The following is a 20,747-nucleotide window of genomic DNA, read 5'->3' on the forward strand; positions in this document are numbered from 1 at the left end:
TAAACCAACCAAAAGATTTATCAACATGAAAGGTCTCACCCACAGGCCCTCTTTGTAAAAACAATTTAATAATTAAATCCAGTTAACCAAGCTATGAATCAAAATTAAAATACATGAATAGAAAAGTCATATTTTGAAAGCCTTGAAGCAAGCATTAAAATTATTCAATAATTTTACTTCTAACTAAGGCTAATTGGCTGTAGAAATTTCTGTGTTCCACACACAGTGGGAAACGGAATGTGAAAGGCAGCTTAAGTTCATAAGTATGGTGCTTTTAGCAGCCAATCAATATATATTATTTAAAGCTGATAAATCAGCAAATACAAATGTAATCATATTATGTAAAGGAACAAAAGACAGAAAATGAGGAAGCTTTAGAAATAGATAAAATATCAAAGCATTTTAACAATATGGTAAACGGATAAATTACCCTATTAAATGAAAGTTAATCTCAGATTGAATAAAAAATAAAACCCAACTCTTGGCTATATACAAGCCCTAAAGAGCTAATTTTTCAGTTTGGATTTTAAGGTCCTTCAAAGTCTTTTGTGAAAGAATAAGAAGAGATTAGGGTCCAGTTAAATATGGCAAATTGAACACACTGTGCTCCCTCCCAAAATGCCAATGGCAATAAGGAATTAACAGCAGCAACAACAACAGAAAGCTTGATTCCACAAGGACAAAAAATGGGAGAGAAGATTGAGCAAAACAGAGAACAGAAAAAAATTCTGATGCTAAAAAAGCAGATAGACTAGGGGTTATTGACAGATGGCAGGATGCCAAAACACAAGCCTATATTTACAGAGAGGCTCAGAAACTGGGGGCACCAGGTACCTCCAAAGGCAGGTGTGGTAGGCAGAATATTGACCCCCAAATATGTCCACACTGTTCCCCAAAACCTGTGAATGCTACCCTACACGGCAAAAGGAACTTTGCAGCTACGAGTAAGCGAATAGACCTTAAGATAAGGCGAGTAGCCTGGATTTATCCAAGTGGACCCAATCTAATCTCAGGCGTCCTTAAAAGCAGAAAAACCTTTCCGGGCAAAGGTTAGAGAAATGGCAGTGTATGAAAGGTTTGAAGTTCTGTTGCTGGTTCTGCGATGCAGGGTGCTGTATGCAAGGACTGGAGAGAGTCTTCAAATACCCTCCCCAATCCTGTGCAGCCAGGAGACTGCCCCTTCCCACCCTGTCAAAAGACTGGAAGTTTTCTCTCTGAAAGGCAGATAGGCATAACTTTCTCAGAACGGAGAGTAGAATGCTCCACTCAAGGAAATTTTTCAGACTAGGTGAAATTATGTACAGAGGCTGACATTTGTGTTTCCTGCAATGAAATGGTTGAATCCCCTACCTGATTATCCTTTTAGTAAAGCCTACTAGGCAAGAGCTTTCAATCAGCAGATGGCCAGAACAAACAGCAAAACGGAACCTGGAGGAAACAAAACTTGGTGAGCAGAAAAAAACGTGCAAGAAACTATAATAAATTCTGAATATTAAAAATGATTGTTGAAATTCTTAACATTAGAAGGGCTAAATAGTAAATTCGAGAAAACCTCTCAAGAGATGGAAAACGGAGAAAAATGTTTTAATTAGAGGATCAATCAAGGAAGGTCAATATTAGAATAATAGGGATTCCAGGAAGAGGACAGAGGAAATTATTTTTAAAATCACCATGAAGGCAAATTTCTCAGATATATATGAGTTTCTAGGGCAAAAACTAATAAAAAGGTCTGTGGAAAATTATCATGAAATTTCAGAACACTGCAAATAAAGAGAAGATGCTAAAATCTTCTAAAAAATAAAAACAGTTACCTTCAAAAAGGACCTGGAATCTGAATGGCCTCAGACTTCTCTACAGTAACAATGGAAGATAAAAAGACAAGGAAGAAACAAATGCCTTAAAAATTCCAAGGGAAACCAATTTTTAAGGTAGAAGTTTATTCAGTTCCATACTTTGAATAGAATGTAATAGGAGAATAAAAACATTAAAGACACAAAACGATTAAAAAATTCTCCTTCCATGCATCTTTCTGAGAAAGTTGCTGGAAAATGTGCTCCAGTAAACAAGGAAGTAATACGAAAGAGGAAGATGTGGATTCAGGAAACATGTTCAGAGAGGCAAGGAGACTTCCTGGGATGATAACTATACTTAAGCAGGCCTAGAAAGCTGCCAGTCCCCATGGAAGCAGGAGAGCAGAGGACCCCAGGAGTGATACTTCCTAAGGGGCAACAAATGAAACTGGTAGACCAACAGATATGTTTGAAAATATTGAGGGGAAAAGTACAGTTCTGTTAGAGTTTGGGGCGAATTAGTATACCATGCAGCTCAACTGATGATTATATTCACATCAGCAAAAGGATGTTTAAACAGTGAATATTAATTTATTCAAAATGGTGATATAACTATATTGGGAGGCTGGGAAAGGAGGTATGTTGCGGTGAGGGTTTCAGGGAGGGAGTGGGGGGACACTGTAGGAAGAATAAATTCTCCTCTTCCATAATTGGAAGCTAGTATCCAAACCAGAAAAATCAAATGATAGCAAAATCAGCCTACTGCTTGAAAAGATGGTGATAAATACCAGGTTGGAAAAACAGCTAAAACCTTTGAAAGTTATTACTTCTAGAAATCAGGAGTCATGAAGGAAAAGAATCAGTTTTTTGGTATAAGCCTTGTAGTAACATTTCCGTGTATTTGAGGGGCTCAATTTATTTCACCTGTCTTCCTCATCGTGGTTCTGAACAAACTGAGAAATAAGAGAAAGGAGTGGCAGGTGGAAGATAAACTATCTCCTTTATTATCAATAAAGGCTAATTTGGAAAGATGATGAGGGTGAACACGAAAAGGACTTATTAACTGAATCCCAGATCTGTTCACATGGAATCAGGACATTGAGCCATCCCCCCCACCCACATGCATACATTTTTGAGGAGTGCGGGCTGCTGAACTGAACAAGTTTGAGACCCCTGAAGTGGGAAAGTAATTAGAAGCACACTTATTTTAATTTTATGAATTGAGTAAAACAAAGTATTTTATTTCATGCTTCAAAATCCAGAGATACAGTACGTTCGTGCTAGTTTGTCCTGCAGTGGAGGCTTTTGGTGCATGTGCCTTCTTTCCCAATATTTTCAACTCTATTTTATGTTGAAATTCTGAAATCAGAGATAAGCAAAGATAGAACATAGTTGAAGAAGACAGCAGGAGCATAATGCTTTGAGCTGTTAAAGAGAAGTGTTCCTGGCTTGCCCTCTGAGTGGGCAGTCCTGATTCTGTGCCTCCTTCTCCAGCGTGGCTCACGTTACCAGTATTATTTTTCCTTATTTCTTTGCTGATGCGGCTCTGATAGACAAAGGGGCAAACCTGGAGGTCACTCAGGAAGTCCCTGCTGGAATCAGGAAGACAGCCAAGGTTTTAGTCTCCAGGTCCCCTGATGAAATCGATAGACCACGCTGCTGCCTTCCTCTAAGCCTCCACCTAGCACTGTGCTGAGGTGAGCACTGAGGCTGAGCTGGAGTTGCAAAGGGAAGCTGAATTCTTGCTCTTCCTGGCCCTTCAAGCCTGGAAAAAATCCCATTCCTAATGTAAAAATAACAGATATTAATCATTTCTCATCTCCTAAATGGATAAGAAAAGAGAAAGAGCAATAATTTGGGTGTGCTGCTTTAAGTGCTGTAGCAAAAACCACTGCCAAAAGTAAAGCAGCCTGTACTTGCATCCCTCAAGCCCACAAAGATATTTTTCTGCTTTTATGGTTCACATTGAACTGGAAGGTGAGCAGTCACTGGCCAAAAAGGGCCAAACCCAAAGGAAAACAGTCAGGGTTGGGGGACTGAGGAGAGCATTTTTTGCAGAACACCAGGATTTTATTCTACTATTTACTCCTCTGATTTTTAAATATGCAAAACAGATCCTCTTAGGTAGTGTATTAGTTAGGGTTCTCTAGAGAAACAGAATCAACAGGGAACACTTGCAAATATAAAATTTATGAAAGTGTCTCACGTGACCGTAGGAACGCAGAGTCCAAAATCCACAGGGCAGGCTGCGAAGCCGATGACTCTGATGGATGGCCTGGATGAACTCCACAGGAGAGGCTCACCAGCCAAAGCAGGAATGGAACCTGTCTCCTCTGAATCCTCCTTAAAAGGCTTCCCATGATTACATTTAGCATCACTAATTGCAGAAGACACTCCCCTTTGGCTGATTACAAATGGAATCAGCTGTGGATGTAGCCGATGTGATCATGACCTAATCCTATGAAATGTCCTCATTGCAACAGACAGGCCAGCACTTGCCCAATCAGATAAACAGGTACACAACTTGGCCAAGTCGACACCTGTCCCTAACCATGACAGGTAGTAAACAGTATTCCTCGATTGTGAACAGGCTGGTGGTAGAAGAAATCCCCAGGAACCGTTTAAGCACATAATCTCATTTATGGAGGAAAAATGCAGCTAACTCGTAGGAACTAAAAACCCTAGTTGTATGCAGTGGCGATTAGTGGAAATACTTGAACTTTAGAGCCAAAATTGGATTCAAATACAAGCTGTTTGATATTGGGAAGGCCACATAACCTCAGAGCCTCTCCTCCTCTTTTATAGTCATTTTACAGTCTCTTCATCTATAAAGTGGGAATAATAATAGTAATAAAACTCATGAGATTTAAAAGTGCTAAATGGTGTCTTAGTTAACAGTTAAAACAAATACCACATGGTGGATTAACTTCAATAATGGGAATTTATTGGCTCACAATTTTGAGGATGGAAGTCCAAAATTGAGGCACCAGCAAGACAAGGCTTTCTCCCCTAAGATTGTGGCATTCTGGGGCCGGCTGCCTGCTATCCTGGAGTCCTTGGTTTTTGCCAGCATATGGCAATGCACATGGTGATGTTTTCTCTCTTCTCTTCCAGGTTCCTGCTTCTGGCTTTGACTCTGTGGCTTTATCTCTGTGTATCTGAATTTCATTTCGTTTATAAAAGAATCCAGTAGTGCAGATTAAAACCAAAATTGACTCCGCTGTCCATAACTTAACTAAAAATAACATCTTCAAAAGTTCTACAATGTGTTCACACCCACAGGAATGGGATTATGATTAAGAACATGTTTTTCCCTGGGGTACATGGATCAACCCACCACAATTAGAACCCTGCAGGTCATTGTAGATGGCTACCCACGTGGTAGTCATTAGTGCCAACCACTAAATCTTTCCGTTCTTCTTACAGGCACATAGTCCAATTGCACTTTTTGGCTCCCCTGAAAAGGGATAAGGCCATGTGATTTGCTTTAGCCAATGAAATTTGAACAGCAGTGACACATCGCTTCTTGACACAAGGCAAGTGTAAGATGTGTCATGTTCTTCTTCCCTCTGTGATATTCCAGAGAGTGACCAGCTTGGGGTCAGGAATGAGTATGCCCCAACAAAACTCACAAAGGAAGGTAGTATGAATGGGAAACAAATATATTTGTTGTTTTAAGCCTTGTGATTTTTGAGCTGTTTGTTACTACAGCATAACCAACATCACCTTGCTGTATCAATCATCTTTTAGTAATTGCATTTGCCAGCATCTCAATACAGGGAGATATTCATTAATTCATTCTATGAATATATGTTGAACAAATGCCAAGCACTGTGCTAGATGCTGGGAAATGTATGACACTGATTCTTGCACTCAAGGAACTCAAAGCAAGGGGAATTGAAAGGGGATTTTTTCAGATTTCTTATAAATCCCCACCTGATTCTAATGTTCAGGTGTAGTTCAGGAGTACTGAGACAGCTAGGTATGACCATGAGACCAAGTTGCATTTTAGTGCAAACCGAATCCTTCATATATGTCCTGATTGCAAATATTAATATAACAATATATTATAATTAATATATATTAATATTTAATATTATATTATAATAAAATAAATATATTTAATATTATAATAAAATAATATAACATTAATCAAAATTAATGGTATATAATTAATATATAATATTATTAGACAATATAATGTAATAATAATAAGCTAGAGGTTATAATAAAAGGCAGGAAGAAAGGTGGTATATGTGGGGAAAATGAAAAAAGAGGTAATTAAATTGACAAAACAAAATCAGAATACTTTGTTTAGTCTCTTAGTTGCCCGAATGTCCTTGGTCAGCTCTCTTCCACCTGTCCTTATGATAACTTATTAGACTTTTTCCTTTAAATGTCAAGTCAAAAACAATATAAAACTGCTTACTATTGCTATAATTCAAGAGCCATTTATCTTTTTTTTTTAAAGTCTGGCAATGTAAACTAAGAAGCCAAAGCAATGACTCACTAACGATGGAATTTTAGGCACAGTAAAGAGTAGGATGTCATTTTGGATGGGGACAAGGACACTCCCAGAACTACCCAGATAAAGCCTTCCTATGTGAAAAGGATTTAGGTGTTTAGCAAAGTTAACTAGCTTGTCTTTGGCAGTTTTATAGTAAAGAAATTTCCTTTATTGGCTTAAGTAAGACTTTCTTCATTTAAAACTCATTATTTATTTTTGAAAGGCTCTTCTCAAGAATTACCAAAAGAGCCCACTGCCCCAACTGGGTATCACCAGTGACTCCCATAAACTCATATAGTTAATAGAAGAGTAAATATCATGCTAGCTAATGTTTATAATTATCCAGGTAGCTAAAAAAAGAGTTGGCTCTTTAGTAATATATACAGAAATGATTTTTCTCATGAAACTCCCTTCTCTTAATGACTAGACAAGAAGGTCTGTGGTTCTGAGAGACCTACAGGTATTGCTTAGTTCTTCCACTGCTTTCTTGTCTGACTTGGTCAAATGACAGTCCATGCTTTTCTCCTACCACAATGGTGCCAGTTCCAAGCTTTTCAACTACGATGGCAGTTGATTGTGGAGCTCTTGATCAGTTGCCAAATCTTCAGTCCAATGGGGATTTCATTGAGCTGCTATTGACCTATGTGCCAATCACTGCTAGTCACCTACTCAACATTTATTTCCCCATTCTATATTACTAAAAGAACCCTGATGTTTTTAAAGGTTACTATAAGTCCAATTAAAATATTCTTAATACCCCCTTGCAGGTAGGTATGGCTATGTGACCAAGTTGTGTCCAGTAAAATTAAGTGAAGTTTTTACAATCCCTTCCTAAATGAAAAGGCAAAACTTATCAAGGAGGCCTTCTGCCTTTCATCCTTCATTCTTCTCCTTCTTCCTGCCTGGAACATGTGTGTGTTGTCTGGAGGAGGCAACCATTTTGTAGCCATGAGGACAAAAGTTATACATTAAGGAAGACAGATTGTAGATCCAGGTTCCCTGATGGCATTGTGAAGCTATTGTACAAGCCCGGGACAGTCTGTTTCCAGACTTCTTTTTACATGAGAATAACCTTATTTGGTTAAATCATTGAGGTTAAGTTTCCATAACATGTAGCCAAGTGTAAAACCCGACCAACACAACCTACAGATTATGAGGCTATCATCTGGGCCTCATCTGGGCCTCCTCAGGATAATCTCTGGGCTGTAGGGGTTGCTAGCTGGATAACATTTATCAAGATCCTGGTAGAAGAAGAATGATATAGTAAAAGGAATACTTATATATATATATATTACAATCTTTTTCTTTTAAATACTCTTGTACAATATCTTCTCCAATTTAGCCAGAGGCATCCTTTGCCTCAGGGAGAAAGAGGATTGTTAAACCAGGAAAGCAAGAACAAGGCAGGGTTAAAGTAAAGCCTAATTGTTTACCCTGAGGTCCAATTCGTAGAAAAAAGGCAAAATAAATGCACAACAGTTTTCTTTTTTAAAAATCAGTTTCCAAAATAATGAGTTGATTCCCTCTCATCCATCAACAGTAACCACCAGTTGGGTTGTAGAATCATTATAAACTTATACATAGTCATATCTGATGTGATTTAAACAATTGCAATTATTATTATTTTTTTGATGCTCAAATTGATCCATCTTGGGCCAGTGGAGCCTAGTTAAATGAGCTTCTGAGTCCTTTTGACACAACCCAATAGTGGTTGATAAATTTCTTACTTTCTGTAAATATTTATAGATGAAATTATATAATGCCTGAGATTTGCTTTGAAATAATGCCATAGGGAAAAGGGGCATAGATGAAATATGATTGGCAATGAGTTAGTAATTGTTCAAGCAAGTGATGACCACGTGGAGGTTCATTATATTACTGTTTTACCTTTGTCTATATATGAAGTTTTCCAAAATGAAAAGTAAAGATAAAAAAAAAATACAACCTATGATTTCTAAACCGGGACCTTGAAATCTTTAGTTTGGAATACCTGGCTTTGATGGGAGAAAAGAGAATTCTAAATTCTCGATAGGTACCTTAACTTATCAAGAATGAGCGCAGAGGTCTGAACAGAAAAGTTTTACTCTAAGTCAGGGGTAGTAAGCTTTCAGGATATAAGGGACATTCCCCTCAACTGGAGGAGGACATGAAGAACTGGGATGGAGACCAGGAAAAGGCTGGAGGGTAAGAAGAATGGAAAACACAAGCTGAACAGCCTCAAGGGCTTCACGTGGTAAACACCTCTGGGCAGTTCTGGAGTGGTCACAGGGCCGGCACAAGAGGGGCTTCCCTCGGTAATCGGGTTGTCTCTCTTCACCCAATCTTTGGACGGAATTTTTGCCTCTAATCCCCAAGAAGCCTGACTCAGTTCGTTGCCTTCCACACAGATTAGGAAAGGGCACTGGGCTGGGAGTCCTGAGGCCAGAATCAGAATCCTATCTGTGGCTGCAAGAGGCAATGCGCCTTGAGTTTAAGTTGCATCAACCATGAAATAAACGGCGAGCCTGTAAGACTGCTGTGGTCCCTTTAGTGTCCCAACCATCCAAACTCGAGACTCTAGAAATCTTGAGCCCTCACAGCTTGCCTTGCCCGTCTCGGCGCTTTTCTCTAGGCTTCTTTACCACCATTAGCCTCCGGCCTTGCTTCGCCTCCTAAAGAAAGCCTCGACTGATAGGACTACTATTTGCAGATAATCAGAGAGGAGGCGGAGGTACCCGGCAGGGATGACCCCAAAGTTGGCAACACTTTCAGGCTTTGGGAATCAGGAGCGACTCGGACCTGTACGATTTCTCCTCTTTGTCCTTGCTCGCTTGAAAATCCTTACCCGTGTCCCCACTGCGGAAAAACCTAAGAGACGGCGGCAGCGGTAGCTTCTGCGCCCAGGAGACGTGGAGCGGAGGGCGCGCGGGAGGTGAGCGCGCGGCGGTCCCGCTCCCGGCGCAGAGCGAGAGGGAGGGGCCAGAGGGGGCCGGGCAGCGCCAGACGCTGCACGCCGGAATCGCCGAGGCTCAGTCTCCTCCAAAACCGTTCCCAGCCGGCGATAGCGGTGGCGAGCGCGAGCCGGAGCCGGAGCCGGAGCCCGGGCCTCAGAGCAGGGAGCTGGACGGAAGAGAAGGCGGCGGACAGGAGCGGCGGGCCGGGCTCGGGCACCCGCCGTGTGCGCGTCCTTCTGGAGGATCCCTGTAAGTGCGTGCGGCCACGGCCCTCGCCGGTTGCCAGGCGTGGTGACCGTGGTGGTCTTTGTCCCCAGGACCCCTACTGTGCACATCCCTCTCCTGCGGCGTAGGCTCACAGGTGGCTCCGCGGCGGATTTGGGCACCTCAGGCCCCGCTAGGAGTTAGCCAACTCTCTCCGCTCCGGGGCGCGGTTTCCCGAGCCCCCGCCTCGCGCACTCCAACCACCCTTCCTTCTGGACCAGCGTGGGGGGCACGGGGCTGAGCTGCCGTCGGGGAAGTCTCGCAGAGGGGCTCTCCCCCTACCCAACGCACCAGCAAACGATCCGAGGAGATGCGGGCCATGCGCTTTCCCAAGCTGCATCCCGGGTTCCGGCCCCGGCTCGCAAGTGAGGCGTTGAGCCTTTATTATCCTATTAACCCACCAGGGAAAGTTTAGGACCCTAAGGGCAAAGTTAGGGCGCGGCTAAAGCCGCGCTTGCGGGCGGAGATAGCTCCCGGGGATCTGGGCGGTGGGACCCCGGAGCTGGGCAGTTGAGTCGGTCCCATCTATAGCCAGGGCATGGTGAAAATCACCCCCGCGGCTCTGCGAGCAGCTTAATCATTGGTGCTAAGCGTCGACATCTGCAGCCAGCCGGGGATTTCTGTGATGGGTTCGGGTTATCTCCGGAGTAGCAGCAACTCAGCTTGATTTCGCGTGTGTTGATTTCTTAATCTGCAAACCTGAGCTCCCTCTAATCTCAGTGCTTCATTGGAGTGTGTTTAATTATCGTATCTTACACCTGAGATGATCTCAGCGCATGCCTCCAAAATGAAATCGTTTATATAGGAAAAAATTGTTTGTAAAGAAAAATTTTGAAAAGCAATCTTAAGAATGTCAGCTTTGCTGTCCCGATATTTTACCTATCTCACTGTGTGATAGAGAATGAAAATTCTACTTTCCATGTCTAATTTTATTAGAGATTCAGTGTTAGGACTATTTTTTGATAGATTTTGTGTACAGAGGTGTTGCTGCAACTTGCCTATGATGAAACCCACATTGGTGTCTCCAGATACCCTACTTGTTAGTAGAATATTCACTGCTTTGTGAGTTGAGTTGAATTGACTAAGTTATCTATTTTTAATATGACTAAATTTGTTGGGTTTTTTAAATCTTTAACCGAAAGCCACATCTAGATATTTAGGGGAGACAGTTTGTTCTTCACTAGAGCATTCTTTTATAAACTTAAATTTTTGAAGAGCTGCTTTCCTGCATTTGATATAGGAGAGGCTTTTTCATGAAAAATAAGATTCAGAGATCTTTACATCTGCTGGAAAAGAGCTCCACCTCCCCCAACACTCAACCTTTTCATGTCTATTCAAATGTGTCATGACAGAGTAAATGAAAGATTAGCTCAGAAAAGTTTGCTTATAGCTGGGAATTATATAATAGGACTAAAAGAAAACAAATTGAATAATTGTCAGTGAACAGTTCTGATGGGATATTTTTAGCACTGAGAGGATATTTGTTACCTGATTTAAGGTAGGATGGACCGATAGATTTTTAATCTATAAAATTTTTGTGCTCACACACATCTGGTTGTCTACGCATAACGTTGGGTTTACCAGAATGTTTATTAGGGTTTACATATACATGACCATAAATACCTAGTATGTGCAGTGTCCTGTTCTAAGTGAGTCATATGTTTTAAATAGTTTTATCCTCAAGGCAATCCTAGGTGGTAGGTGCTGTAGTTTTTTTAAATGGGAAAACTGAACCACAGAGGAATTAAGTGACTTAATCCAAGGTCACATAGCTGCAGAATGGGATTTTTATTGCATTTGCATAGTTCTTTTTGTAAAGAAGACATAGTGTTTATAATTTATTTATTCTCATTTTTATTTAAGCATAAATGACGAAAATACTTCCTGTGAAGGATAAGAATCCCTGATTGTGGAAGTGCCCCACGAGACCCTTTAACTGTAAAGGGAGGAAAAGTATGAAAGAATCTTCTGGTTGACTCTCAGGTTTGAAGACCACCACATCCATCAGAAGACCCAGGATGGATCAGCATCAAAGTACCACCATCACCTTCCTTGAGAACTGGTGTTTGGATGAGTCACTGTCTGGCTGCAGGAGACAGTATTATGTCAAGAAAAAACTGAAGCTAATTCGAATCATAGGTCTTTTCATGGGCTTGGTAGCTATCAGCACTGTCCCATTTTCAATCAGTGCCTTTTCTGAGACAGAAACTCAGAGCAAAGGTGAGACCCACGGTGTTAGTGGTCCTGGGGTAGCACATGGTTACCATCGAAGAACTCTCTTAGATTTAAATGACAAGATTCTGGATTACACTCCACAGCCGCCACTTTTTCAGGAAGACAAATATGAGAATAATACAGAACATGCCCAAGGAGACTACCCAAAAGATATCTTTTCCCTTGAGGACCGAAGAAGAGGCGCGATCATTCTCCATGTCATTGGAATGATCTACATGTTCATAGCCTTAGCCATTGTCTGTGATGAGTTCTTTGTTCCTTCTTTGACTGTCATCACAGAAAAATTGGGCATTTCTGATGACGTGGCTGGTGCCACATTTATGGCAGCTGGGGGCTCGGCCCCAGAACTCTTCACATCTCTCATAGGAGTATTTATTGCTCACAGCAACGTTGGCATAGGCACAATTGTGGGCTCAGCGGTGTTCAATATCCTCTTTGTTATTGGCATGTGTGCCCTGTTTTCTAGAGAAATCTTAAACCTGACATGGTGGCCGCTCTTTCGGGATGTGTCCTTCTATATCGTTGACTTGATCATGCTAATCACTTTTTTCCTGGATAATGTTATCATGTGGTGGGAAAGCTTGCTTCTGTTAACAGCTTATTTTGGCTATGTGGTTTTCATGAAATTCAACGTCCAAGTAGAAAGAAGAGTGAAGCAAATGATAAATCGCAATAAAGTCGTCAAAGTGACAGCACCAGAGGACCAAGCAAAGGTTGGTGATGGCGTTTGTTTATTTAATTTTCCTCTTAGCCATTGTTTGGAGCTATTGATTTTGAGCTCTGAAACTTTTTTTAGAATGACGTCGGTGTTTTCTGCTGTAGTGAATAGCAGATTACTTTCTGCCAGAAAGTAACATGGAGGTAAAAAATAATAATTTGTGGGCATTTTTGGACATAACTACTAAGTTCTCAAGTTACTACCTTCAGAATAAAATATTTGTAAGCACAGGTTACATCAGTATCCCAGAGTAGCCTCAGTAGCTGTCTCTGATTTTCTGAAAGTAGGCATGATGATTTTATGAGCAATCTAATTATCATGGGTGTTTGTGTGTACCTAGCAAGTTATAGACTTTTTCTTTTTAAATTGGTACATAACAATTATCAAGAACTCTCTCTTTAACAGTGTTTATGGGAAGTTTGCTCATGTCATCAGAGCTGTACCTTTAAATTAGTACCCTGGGGCTCAGCAGAACTGGCAGTGGAGTGGCTGTGGCCATTCTTCTTGAGCCAAATGATTACGCTTCAAATCATTTGACCAGGAAGTGATTGGAGTCCATTGTAAAGAGTCTTATGCAAGCCCTGCTGCCTGCTTCTGTGAGCTGTGATCCATTTTTTCACACTGTAATAAACATGACCCAAATATTTTTACAGTAGAATTGGAAGCAGTTTTAATGGCAATAGTGGTCATCCTGACACTTAGGTGAGGAGCAAATTGGTAAAGAGGTTAGAAGAAATAGATCTGCAAAAAATGTAAATTAATTTTTAAAAATAAGGGATGAAGAATATCAATAACATTTTATGTCAAGTGTAGTACTGCAATTCTGTTTTATGTCCTAACATTGGAATAGCATCTTTGAGTGTGATTTTAAGCAGAAAACCGAGCTACATTTGTGAAGTTTTCATGCTAGCATCTGGGAAAATTCTCCTGTATGCAAAAAACAGGTGTTTGAGTAGCAGTTGGGGATATTTTGTCCAGAAAAAAAGTGGTATTAATTTAGCTAAATTTACATAGGTCATTTATAGTCAAGTTTGATGACCATTATTTTTGTGGTAGCTGTGAAATGGAAGTGAAGTACAAAAAAACACCATTAGTAATATTTCTACTTATTTACATGTAAAAGAGGAATGTTTTATATTGCATCTCCTTTAAAATTCTTCTCATTGTATGCTTGTTTAATTATAGCTGTAAAAAATTCAAATTTAGCAAAATACATGGCAAATAAGCATTCAGATGTGCTAGCTAAATATACATCCTTCAGGGCAAAAGTCAGAGTCATCCTTGGAGCTGCTCTCCCTGTTCTAACTTAGAAGCCAATAAGATGGTTCTCCAAACCCTTCCCTCCATTATGACTGCTAGTTTAAGTGATTTGCATTAATAGTCTCTGTGTTTACTCTAATTAGAGTATTGAACAATTGCCGAGGAAAAGGCATATTAATTTTTTAGAGGCAAGGAAATGATTTGGTGTCTTATAAATATCCTAGGTGCATCAAAGATAAAAAGTATTTTGGAGAACTTAGTTCTTGTTTGTTTTGTTACACCACAGTGGAACTTCATTAATGCAGACGCTGGCTTGGTTGAAAGTTAGATGGGTAACAGTTATGAAACAGGAATTTACAGAGTAATCCTATATTGTATGTAAGATTGCAGGGGTATTTTGTGTTCTACTCTTAGAGGAGGGAAATCTGGTTTCATACATTTGGTAAATAACTTTTTAAATACAATTTGCAGACCATATTTAATCATTTGTGAACCATTCATTAAAGCAACCCTGGCAGAATATCTTCACTTGCCTAGTTAGTTGACTGTCACGTCATTTATATGACAATTTTAAAAATCTGCATTTCAGGCTGACCTTCCTTGACAGTTATTTTTATCCATAATTTGTGCTATGCTTAGTATAATGCATTGCTTTATTTGGAATTTTTGGCTTACTTAATTAAAAAAAAGAAGCAGGTTATGTTTGTAACTGTTTCACCTGTTTCTGATTTGACCAAAAAAAATTTATGTATTCTTTTCCTTTTATCACGGCTAGTTTTAATTCATTCCATTTAATCATTATTGTTTCCTTTGGCATTCACAATTAGAATGAATTATAAATCGAGGGAGTAGAAAGTTCTGTATCATAGCTATGTCTTGTTTAGCATTCCTTGAACATGCTAGACCACAATTATACATTTGTAGGTGTAATAGTGCATAATGATGCATGATTTCTTACAGGAAATGTCACCTTGCCAATTTCACTTTTGAATCGTAGTGGAGACGAGAACTATTTTTTCAGTAATTACAGCCTTATCATAGCCCAATTTCAGAACCTGTGGAGGTTTTACTCCCCAAGCCCTGAACATAATACCCTGAACAGGGATGAGTTCCTAAGTGTGAACACCTGTTTTTGTGATCTACAGGGTTGGTCTCAGGCTTTATACCACAATTCCCCTACAGAATTCAGTGTGTCTGAAAAAAGACCCCAAGCCAGATGCAACACTCAGTGAAGTCTGCATAGAGAGAAATGTTCTGTACAAGAATTTAGGAAACAAAATGCTAAGCATGTTTTCATGCAAAACAATCATATTGTCTTATTTGCACAGTCATGGCACATGGGAGATTGGGAAAGTGCATAGATCACGTTTTAAATATTCTTTTACAAATTATCAAAGGGTTCTTGTTTAAAAATCAACTTTGCTGGGATTTGGGCAGTGAAATATCTTTGAAACTAATTCATGGACAAGTTGAAAAGTTTAATTCGGTGCCATATTTGATGATGTATGTGATGGGATAACTGTGAAGCATGTAAAATGTGATGTGGGATTTTTTTTCATAAAGTAGTCATTTCTCAACCCCTTTAATTGCTCTACCCTGTGTGTGGGTATTTATTTTATTGTCATTACTTCTTTTAGTGTTACCATTATCCTTTATAAAAAGTTATATGGTGCCATCACGCAGTCGAGAGACTCTGAGCTTTTTACTCAGGGAGAAAAGGGCTTTAATACCAGGTCTACAATAAGCTCTGTGAACTCAGAGAAGTCACTTAAGCTCTCTGAGCCTTGGTTTCTTAATTTGGAAAAGGGGACTAATAATAATTCCTTCACAGTGTTGGGAAATTATTAAATTTAGAAATGAATGTTAAGCAGCTAATATAGTCTTCAGCAAATATGGGTTGGTCAGTACATGTTCGTTCATTTCCTTTTATTTTCCATTATTAAATGAAAAGTGAATCAGAATAAGTTATTTCAAATTGAGAATTTCAGAACATTCTTTGAAGATTAGATTCACTGCAGTGAATCACTGAGTTGAATAAGCAAGCCGTTTCCCCCCTACAAGCATATAATCTATGTCACGTTATAATGTTATAAGCCTTAGTTCATATATATATAGTGAGTTTATGCCAGCCACAGAAAATTATAAACTCCAAGCAAACATCCAAATGTCTTTGTCGTCCTGAAGTTTTATTGTGTAAGTTTTTGCTTGAAATAAGTAGGCTGTTAACTGGGTTTTAGAAATTCTATAGTAAGCAGAAACTCTTGTTTTAAGGGAATTTTTACTTCTGAATGATCGGGGCTCCCTTCTTAAAACTCTCCACGACTGGTTAGGAATAACTAAGACTCCTGCAGGATGTGAAGCAGTTGAGTTTCAGTGCACTTTTGCTGTGTGCCTGGCCCTGCTACTGGGGTCCATTGATCTGTTAAAGTGCTAGACGGTCATTGGCCTGGAAAGCAGCTGTCCATGGTATTTAACTTCTTAGAGTTGACTCTGTATCTGTCAGCAGGTTGGCCCAGTTCTCATGAAGAGAATGGTCTAAATAAAGATGCTTAAAGCTGGATGGTTGAAAAGTCACAAGACTTAGTCATATGGGTATGCCTTGTTTTATGCAATTTATGAGTTCCTGAAAGTTGTTTATAAACAGAATTTTTGCAATTCACATGATTAAAGTTCTTGGGAAAATCAGAATTGAACAGTATTATACCCCACAAAGAGAAGGATCTTCTTTATAGGTGTTAAACCATAAATTTTTTCAATATAAATGGGCAGCCCCAAGCTTGTTTAAGGTACAGAATCCGTTAAAAACTCAACGTGTTCTTTCTCCAAACCTCCTAAATAAATTAGTAAAATTAATGTACAAACTTCAGAGAAGGTAAAGTCATCCTTACAGTAAATAAAAGGATGCTGTTACTTGATAGACTTGAAAACTGGTTCTCTTCTCTTTTTAAAAGAAAGAACATTTAAGCATTAAAATTCTTAGCTGACCGGATGCCTGTGAACATGTATGGAGTTTGTACCTAGGAATACTGAATGGTGTTATTTTCCTTGTTTTGTTTTCATCTACTTACATATTTTTTAAGAATCAGTTGCTAAGAAAGTGAAGGAGGCATTTTAAGAGGCGCAAAAGAGCACAGTTCAGGTGCTCGTTGCTCCTTTGGTTTCTCCAGCAAAAGATAACCTAAATTTATGAATTCTTCAGCCTGGTAGAGAGCCAGGATTTGCTACATCTTTTTATTTTTCTTTCTTTCTCTCTCTCTCTTTTTTAACCAATATAGAGCCAGAGAATTTGTAATTTATTTTAACCAGAAATGGACTTGTGTTAAGCTTTCTGGCTGTGGGGAGGCAAGTGCATTAAACTGTGTGTAGTTGACTGATTTGATTTGATTTTCCCATTCTTTTTAACTTTTCTTTGTTTTACGTAAATCTCTTATAAATAGAATATTGCTGCATTTTATTTAATGCAGTTCAAAAATCATTATCTTTAACTGAAAAATTTAATTTGTTTACATTGATTGTGATTACTGTTACGTTTGGGTTCTTATCTATCATGCCTTTTTATTAATTGTTTTTATTTGAGCAGTTGTAGATTTAGAGAAATATCATGCATATATAAAATACAGAGTTCCTATATACTGCCCTATTTTTAACACCTTGCATTAGTATGCCACATTTGTTGTAATTCATGAGAGAACATTTTTATAATTGTACTATTAACTATAGTCCGTTATTTACAATGGGGTCTACTGTGTTGTACAATTCTGCATTTTCTTTTAAGTTTTATTCTATGTATGACCTAGAAATTCTCTGTTTAACCACATTCACATATACGATTCAGTGCTATTAGTTACATTCACAGTGTTGTGCTGCTGTCACTGCCATCCATTACCAAAACTTTAAAATCAACCCAAATAGAAATTTTGTACTATTTAAGCATTAATTCCCCATTCCCAGCCTCTGGTAGCTTATATTCTAGATTTTGACTCTATGAGTTTGCTTATTCCAGTTGTTCCAGTGAGACAATATAGTATTTGTCCTTTTGTTTCTGGCTTATTTCACTCAAGGTGATATTTTTGCATGAATCCAAGCTTCATTCCTTTTTACAACTGAATAATATTCCATTGTATGTTTATACCACATTTTCTTCATCCATTCATCAGTTGATAAACCTTTGCTTCCGTCTATCAATTTGAATCCCTGCTTTTACTCTTTGGGGTATATATCTAATTTTGAAATTGCTGGGTCATATGGTAATTCTCTTCTTGACTTTCTGAGCAAATGCCAAAACTCTCTTTCACAGCACCTGCACCATTTTACATTGCCACTAGCAGTGAATGTCTTCCTATTTCTTAATACTTGTAATTTTCTGTTTTTAATAATAGCCGTTGTAGTGGGTGTGAAATGGTATCTCAGTGAAGTTTTGATTTGCATTTGCTTGATGGCTACTGATGTTGAACATTTTTCCATGTTTTTGGGTATTTGTATATCTTTGGAGAAATGCCTATTCAAGTCTTTTGCCCTTTTTTCTTTTTTTGGTATGCTGTATAGCAGGAGGTTACATTTCATTCTTTTTTTATGTGAGTATCCCATTATTGCAGCACCATTTGTTAAATTTTTGTTTGTTTGTTTACTTGTTTATTTGTTTTTTGGGGGAAGTGCATGGGCCAGGAGTCAAACCTGGGTCTCCCATATGGCAGGTGAGAATTCTGCCACTGAACTATCCTTGCACCCCATTTTGCCTATTTTATAAAATGCTTTTTACTGTTAAATATAACATATATAGAAAGAAAAGTAATAATTTTCAAAGGACACTTCAACCAGTAGATACAGATTTCAGAGTTTATTATACGTTACCATTCCACTATTTCATTCCTTCTACTGCTCCAAAACACTAGAGGCTAGGAAAAAATATATATTTTTCTTTTTTGTGAAAATAACATGTATACTTAAAAAGTAATAAATTTCAAAGCACATTGCAACAATTAGTTGTAGAACAGATTTCTGAGTTTGGTATGGGTTGCAGTTCCACCATTTTAAGTTTTTTTTACTTTTAGCTGCTCTAAGATACTGGAGACTAAAAGAAATATCAGTATAATGATTCAGCAATCATACTCATTTGCAAAATCCTACATTCTCTGTATAATTCCATCATCACCTTTGATCTTTCTCCCACTCTTTAGGTTGACCATTTTTTTATTGGGTTGTCTTTTGTTGTTGAATTGTATAGGATTTCTTTACACGTTCTGATTATTAAACCTTTATCATGTATGTGGTTTCTCCCATTGAGCAGGTTGTCTTTTCATTTTCATGATAAAGTCCTTTAATGACCAAAAGTTTTTAATTTTGATGAAGTCCCATTTATCTGTTTTTTTCTTTTGTTGCTTTTGTTATGGTGTAAAATTTAAGAAACCGTGGCCTAGCACAAGATCCTGAAGATGCTTTCCTGTGTTCTCTTCTAGGAGTTTTATAGTTCTGGTTCTTATACTTAGGTCTGTGATCCATCCTGATTTAATTTCTGTGTGGTGTGAGATTAGGGTCCTCCTTCATATGCATATAGATATCCAGTTCTCCCAGCATCATTTGTTGAGGAGACCATTCCTTTCCAATTGGGCCTTCTCCAAAAACAACTGGCCTTAGATGTGAGGGTCTATTTCTGAGCTCTCAACTTGATTCTAGTGGTCTATAAATCTATTCTTGTATCAGTGCCATGCTGTTTTGACCACTGTGGCTTTGTAATAAGTTTTAAAGCCAAAAACAGTGAGTCTTCTAACTTTTTTGTTCTTTTTCAAGATGTTTTTAGCTATTTGGGGCCCCTAGCCCTTCCAAATAAATTTAACACTGGGCTTTTCCACTTTCATAAAGTAGACTGTTGGAATTTTGTTTGGAATTGTGTTGAATCTGTAAATCAATATTGTTAACATTGTAACAATATTTACTCCTCCAATCCATGAGTATGGAATGACTTTACATTTATTTAGGGCTTGCTTGATTTCTTTTAGCAAAACTTTTTAGTTTTCTGTGTATAAGTCCTTTATATGCTTGGTTAAATTTATTCCTAGATATTTAATATTCTAATTGCTATTGTAAATGGAATCTTTTTTTCTTGATTTCCTCCTCAGATTGCTCATTGCTAGTGTATGGAAACACTAATGATTTCTGGGTATTGATTTTGTACCCAGCCACTTTTCTGCCAAATTTATTTATTAGCTGTAGGAGCTTTGTTGAGGACTTCTCAGGGTTTTTTGGGGGAAGGGGTGCATGGGCCGGGAATCGAACCCAGGTCTCCCGCATAAAGGCGAGCATTCTACACTGAACCACCCATGCATCCAGGATTTTTGTACATAAGATCAAGTCATCTGCCAACAGGGAAAGTTTTATTTCTTCTTTTCCAATTTATATGCCTTTTATTTGTTTTTCTTGCCTAATTGCTCTGGCAAAAACTTTCAGTACAGTGTTGAATAACAGTATTGACAGTGGGCATCCTTGTCTTTTTCTTTCTCTTAGAGGGAAAGCTTTCAGTCTTTCTCTGTGAACTATATTGTTAGCAGTGGGTTCTTCATATATGCCCTTTATCATGTTGAGGAAGTTTCCTTCTATTCCTGTTTTTCTAAGTGTTTTTATCAAGAAGGAATGTTGGATTTGTCAAATTCCTTTTCTGAGTCAGTGGAAATGATCATATGTATTTTCTCCATTCTGTTTTATGTGGTAATTACATAATTGATTTTCTTATGATGAACCTTGCATACCAGGGATAAATCCCACTTGACTGTAGTGTATCATTCTTTCAGTGTGGTGTTTGGCTTGATTTCCTGGTATTTTATTAAGTATGTTTGCATTTGTATTCATTAGAGAATTCAGCCTGTAATTTTTTGGTAGTATCTTTATCTGGCTTTGGTATTAGGGTGATGTTACATCATAGAATGAGTTAGATAGTGTTTTATCCTCTTCAATTTTGTGGAAGATTTTGAGCAGGATTGGTATTAATTCTTCTTTTAATGTTTGTTAGAATTCTCTTGTGAAGCTGTCTAGTCCTGGGCTTTTCT

At 38.5% G+C, this 20,747-nt stretch overlaps 1 protein-coding gene and 1 pseudogene across 5 annotated transcripts in view; one reads left to right on the forward strand and one right to left on the reverse strand.

The window, feature by feature from the left end:
* The window catches only part of LOC143656921 (divergent protein kinase domain 1A-like), a 64,247-nt pseudogene extending 54,682 nt beyond the window's left edge, over positions 1–9,565 (reverse strand).
* The window catches only part of SLC24A2 (solute carrier family 24 member 2), a 284,459-nt gene that overhangs the window by 15,258 nt on the left and 248,454 nt on the right, over positions 1–20,747 (forward strand). For 4 of the 5 annotated variants that reach the window (XM_077148057.1, XM_077148060.1, XM_077148059.1 and 1 more), the window contains exon 2: positions 11,358–12,442. In XM_077148057.1, coding sequence (XP_077004172.1) covers positions 11,513–12,442 — 930 coding nt within the window. In that variant the 5' untranslated portion in view covers positions 11,358–11,512. Of the gene's footprint in view, positions 1–9,294; positions 9,480–11,357; positions 12,443–20,747 lie in introns of those variants that run through there. The other variant, XM_077148058.1, reaches the window with a different exon arrangement.

The sequence above is a fragment of the Tamandua tetradactyla genome, chromosome 2 (genome assembly GCF_023851605.1).
Source record: "Tamandua tetradactyla isolate mTamTet1 chromosome 2, mTamTet1.pri, whole genome shotgun sequence".
Taxonomy (NCBI): Eukaryota; Metazoa; Chordata; class Mammalia; order Pilosa; family Myrmecophagidae; genus Tamandua; species Tamandua tetradactyla.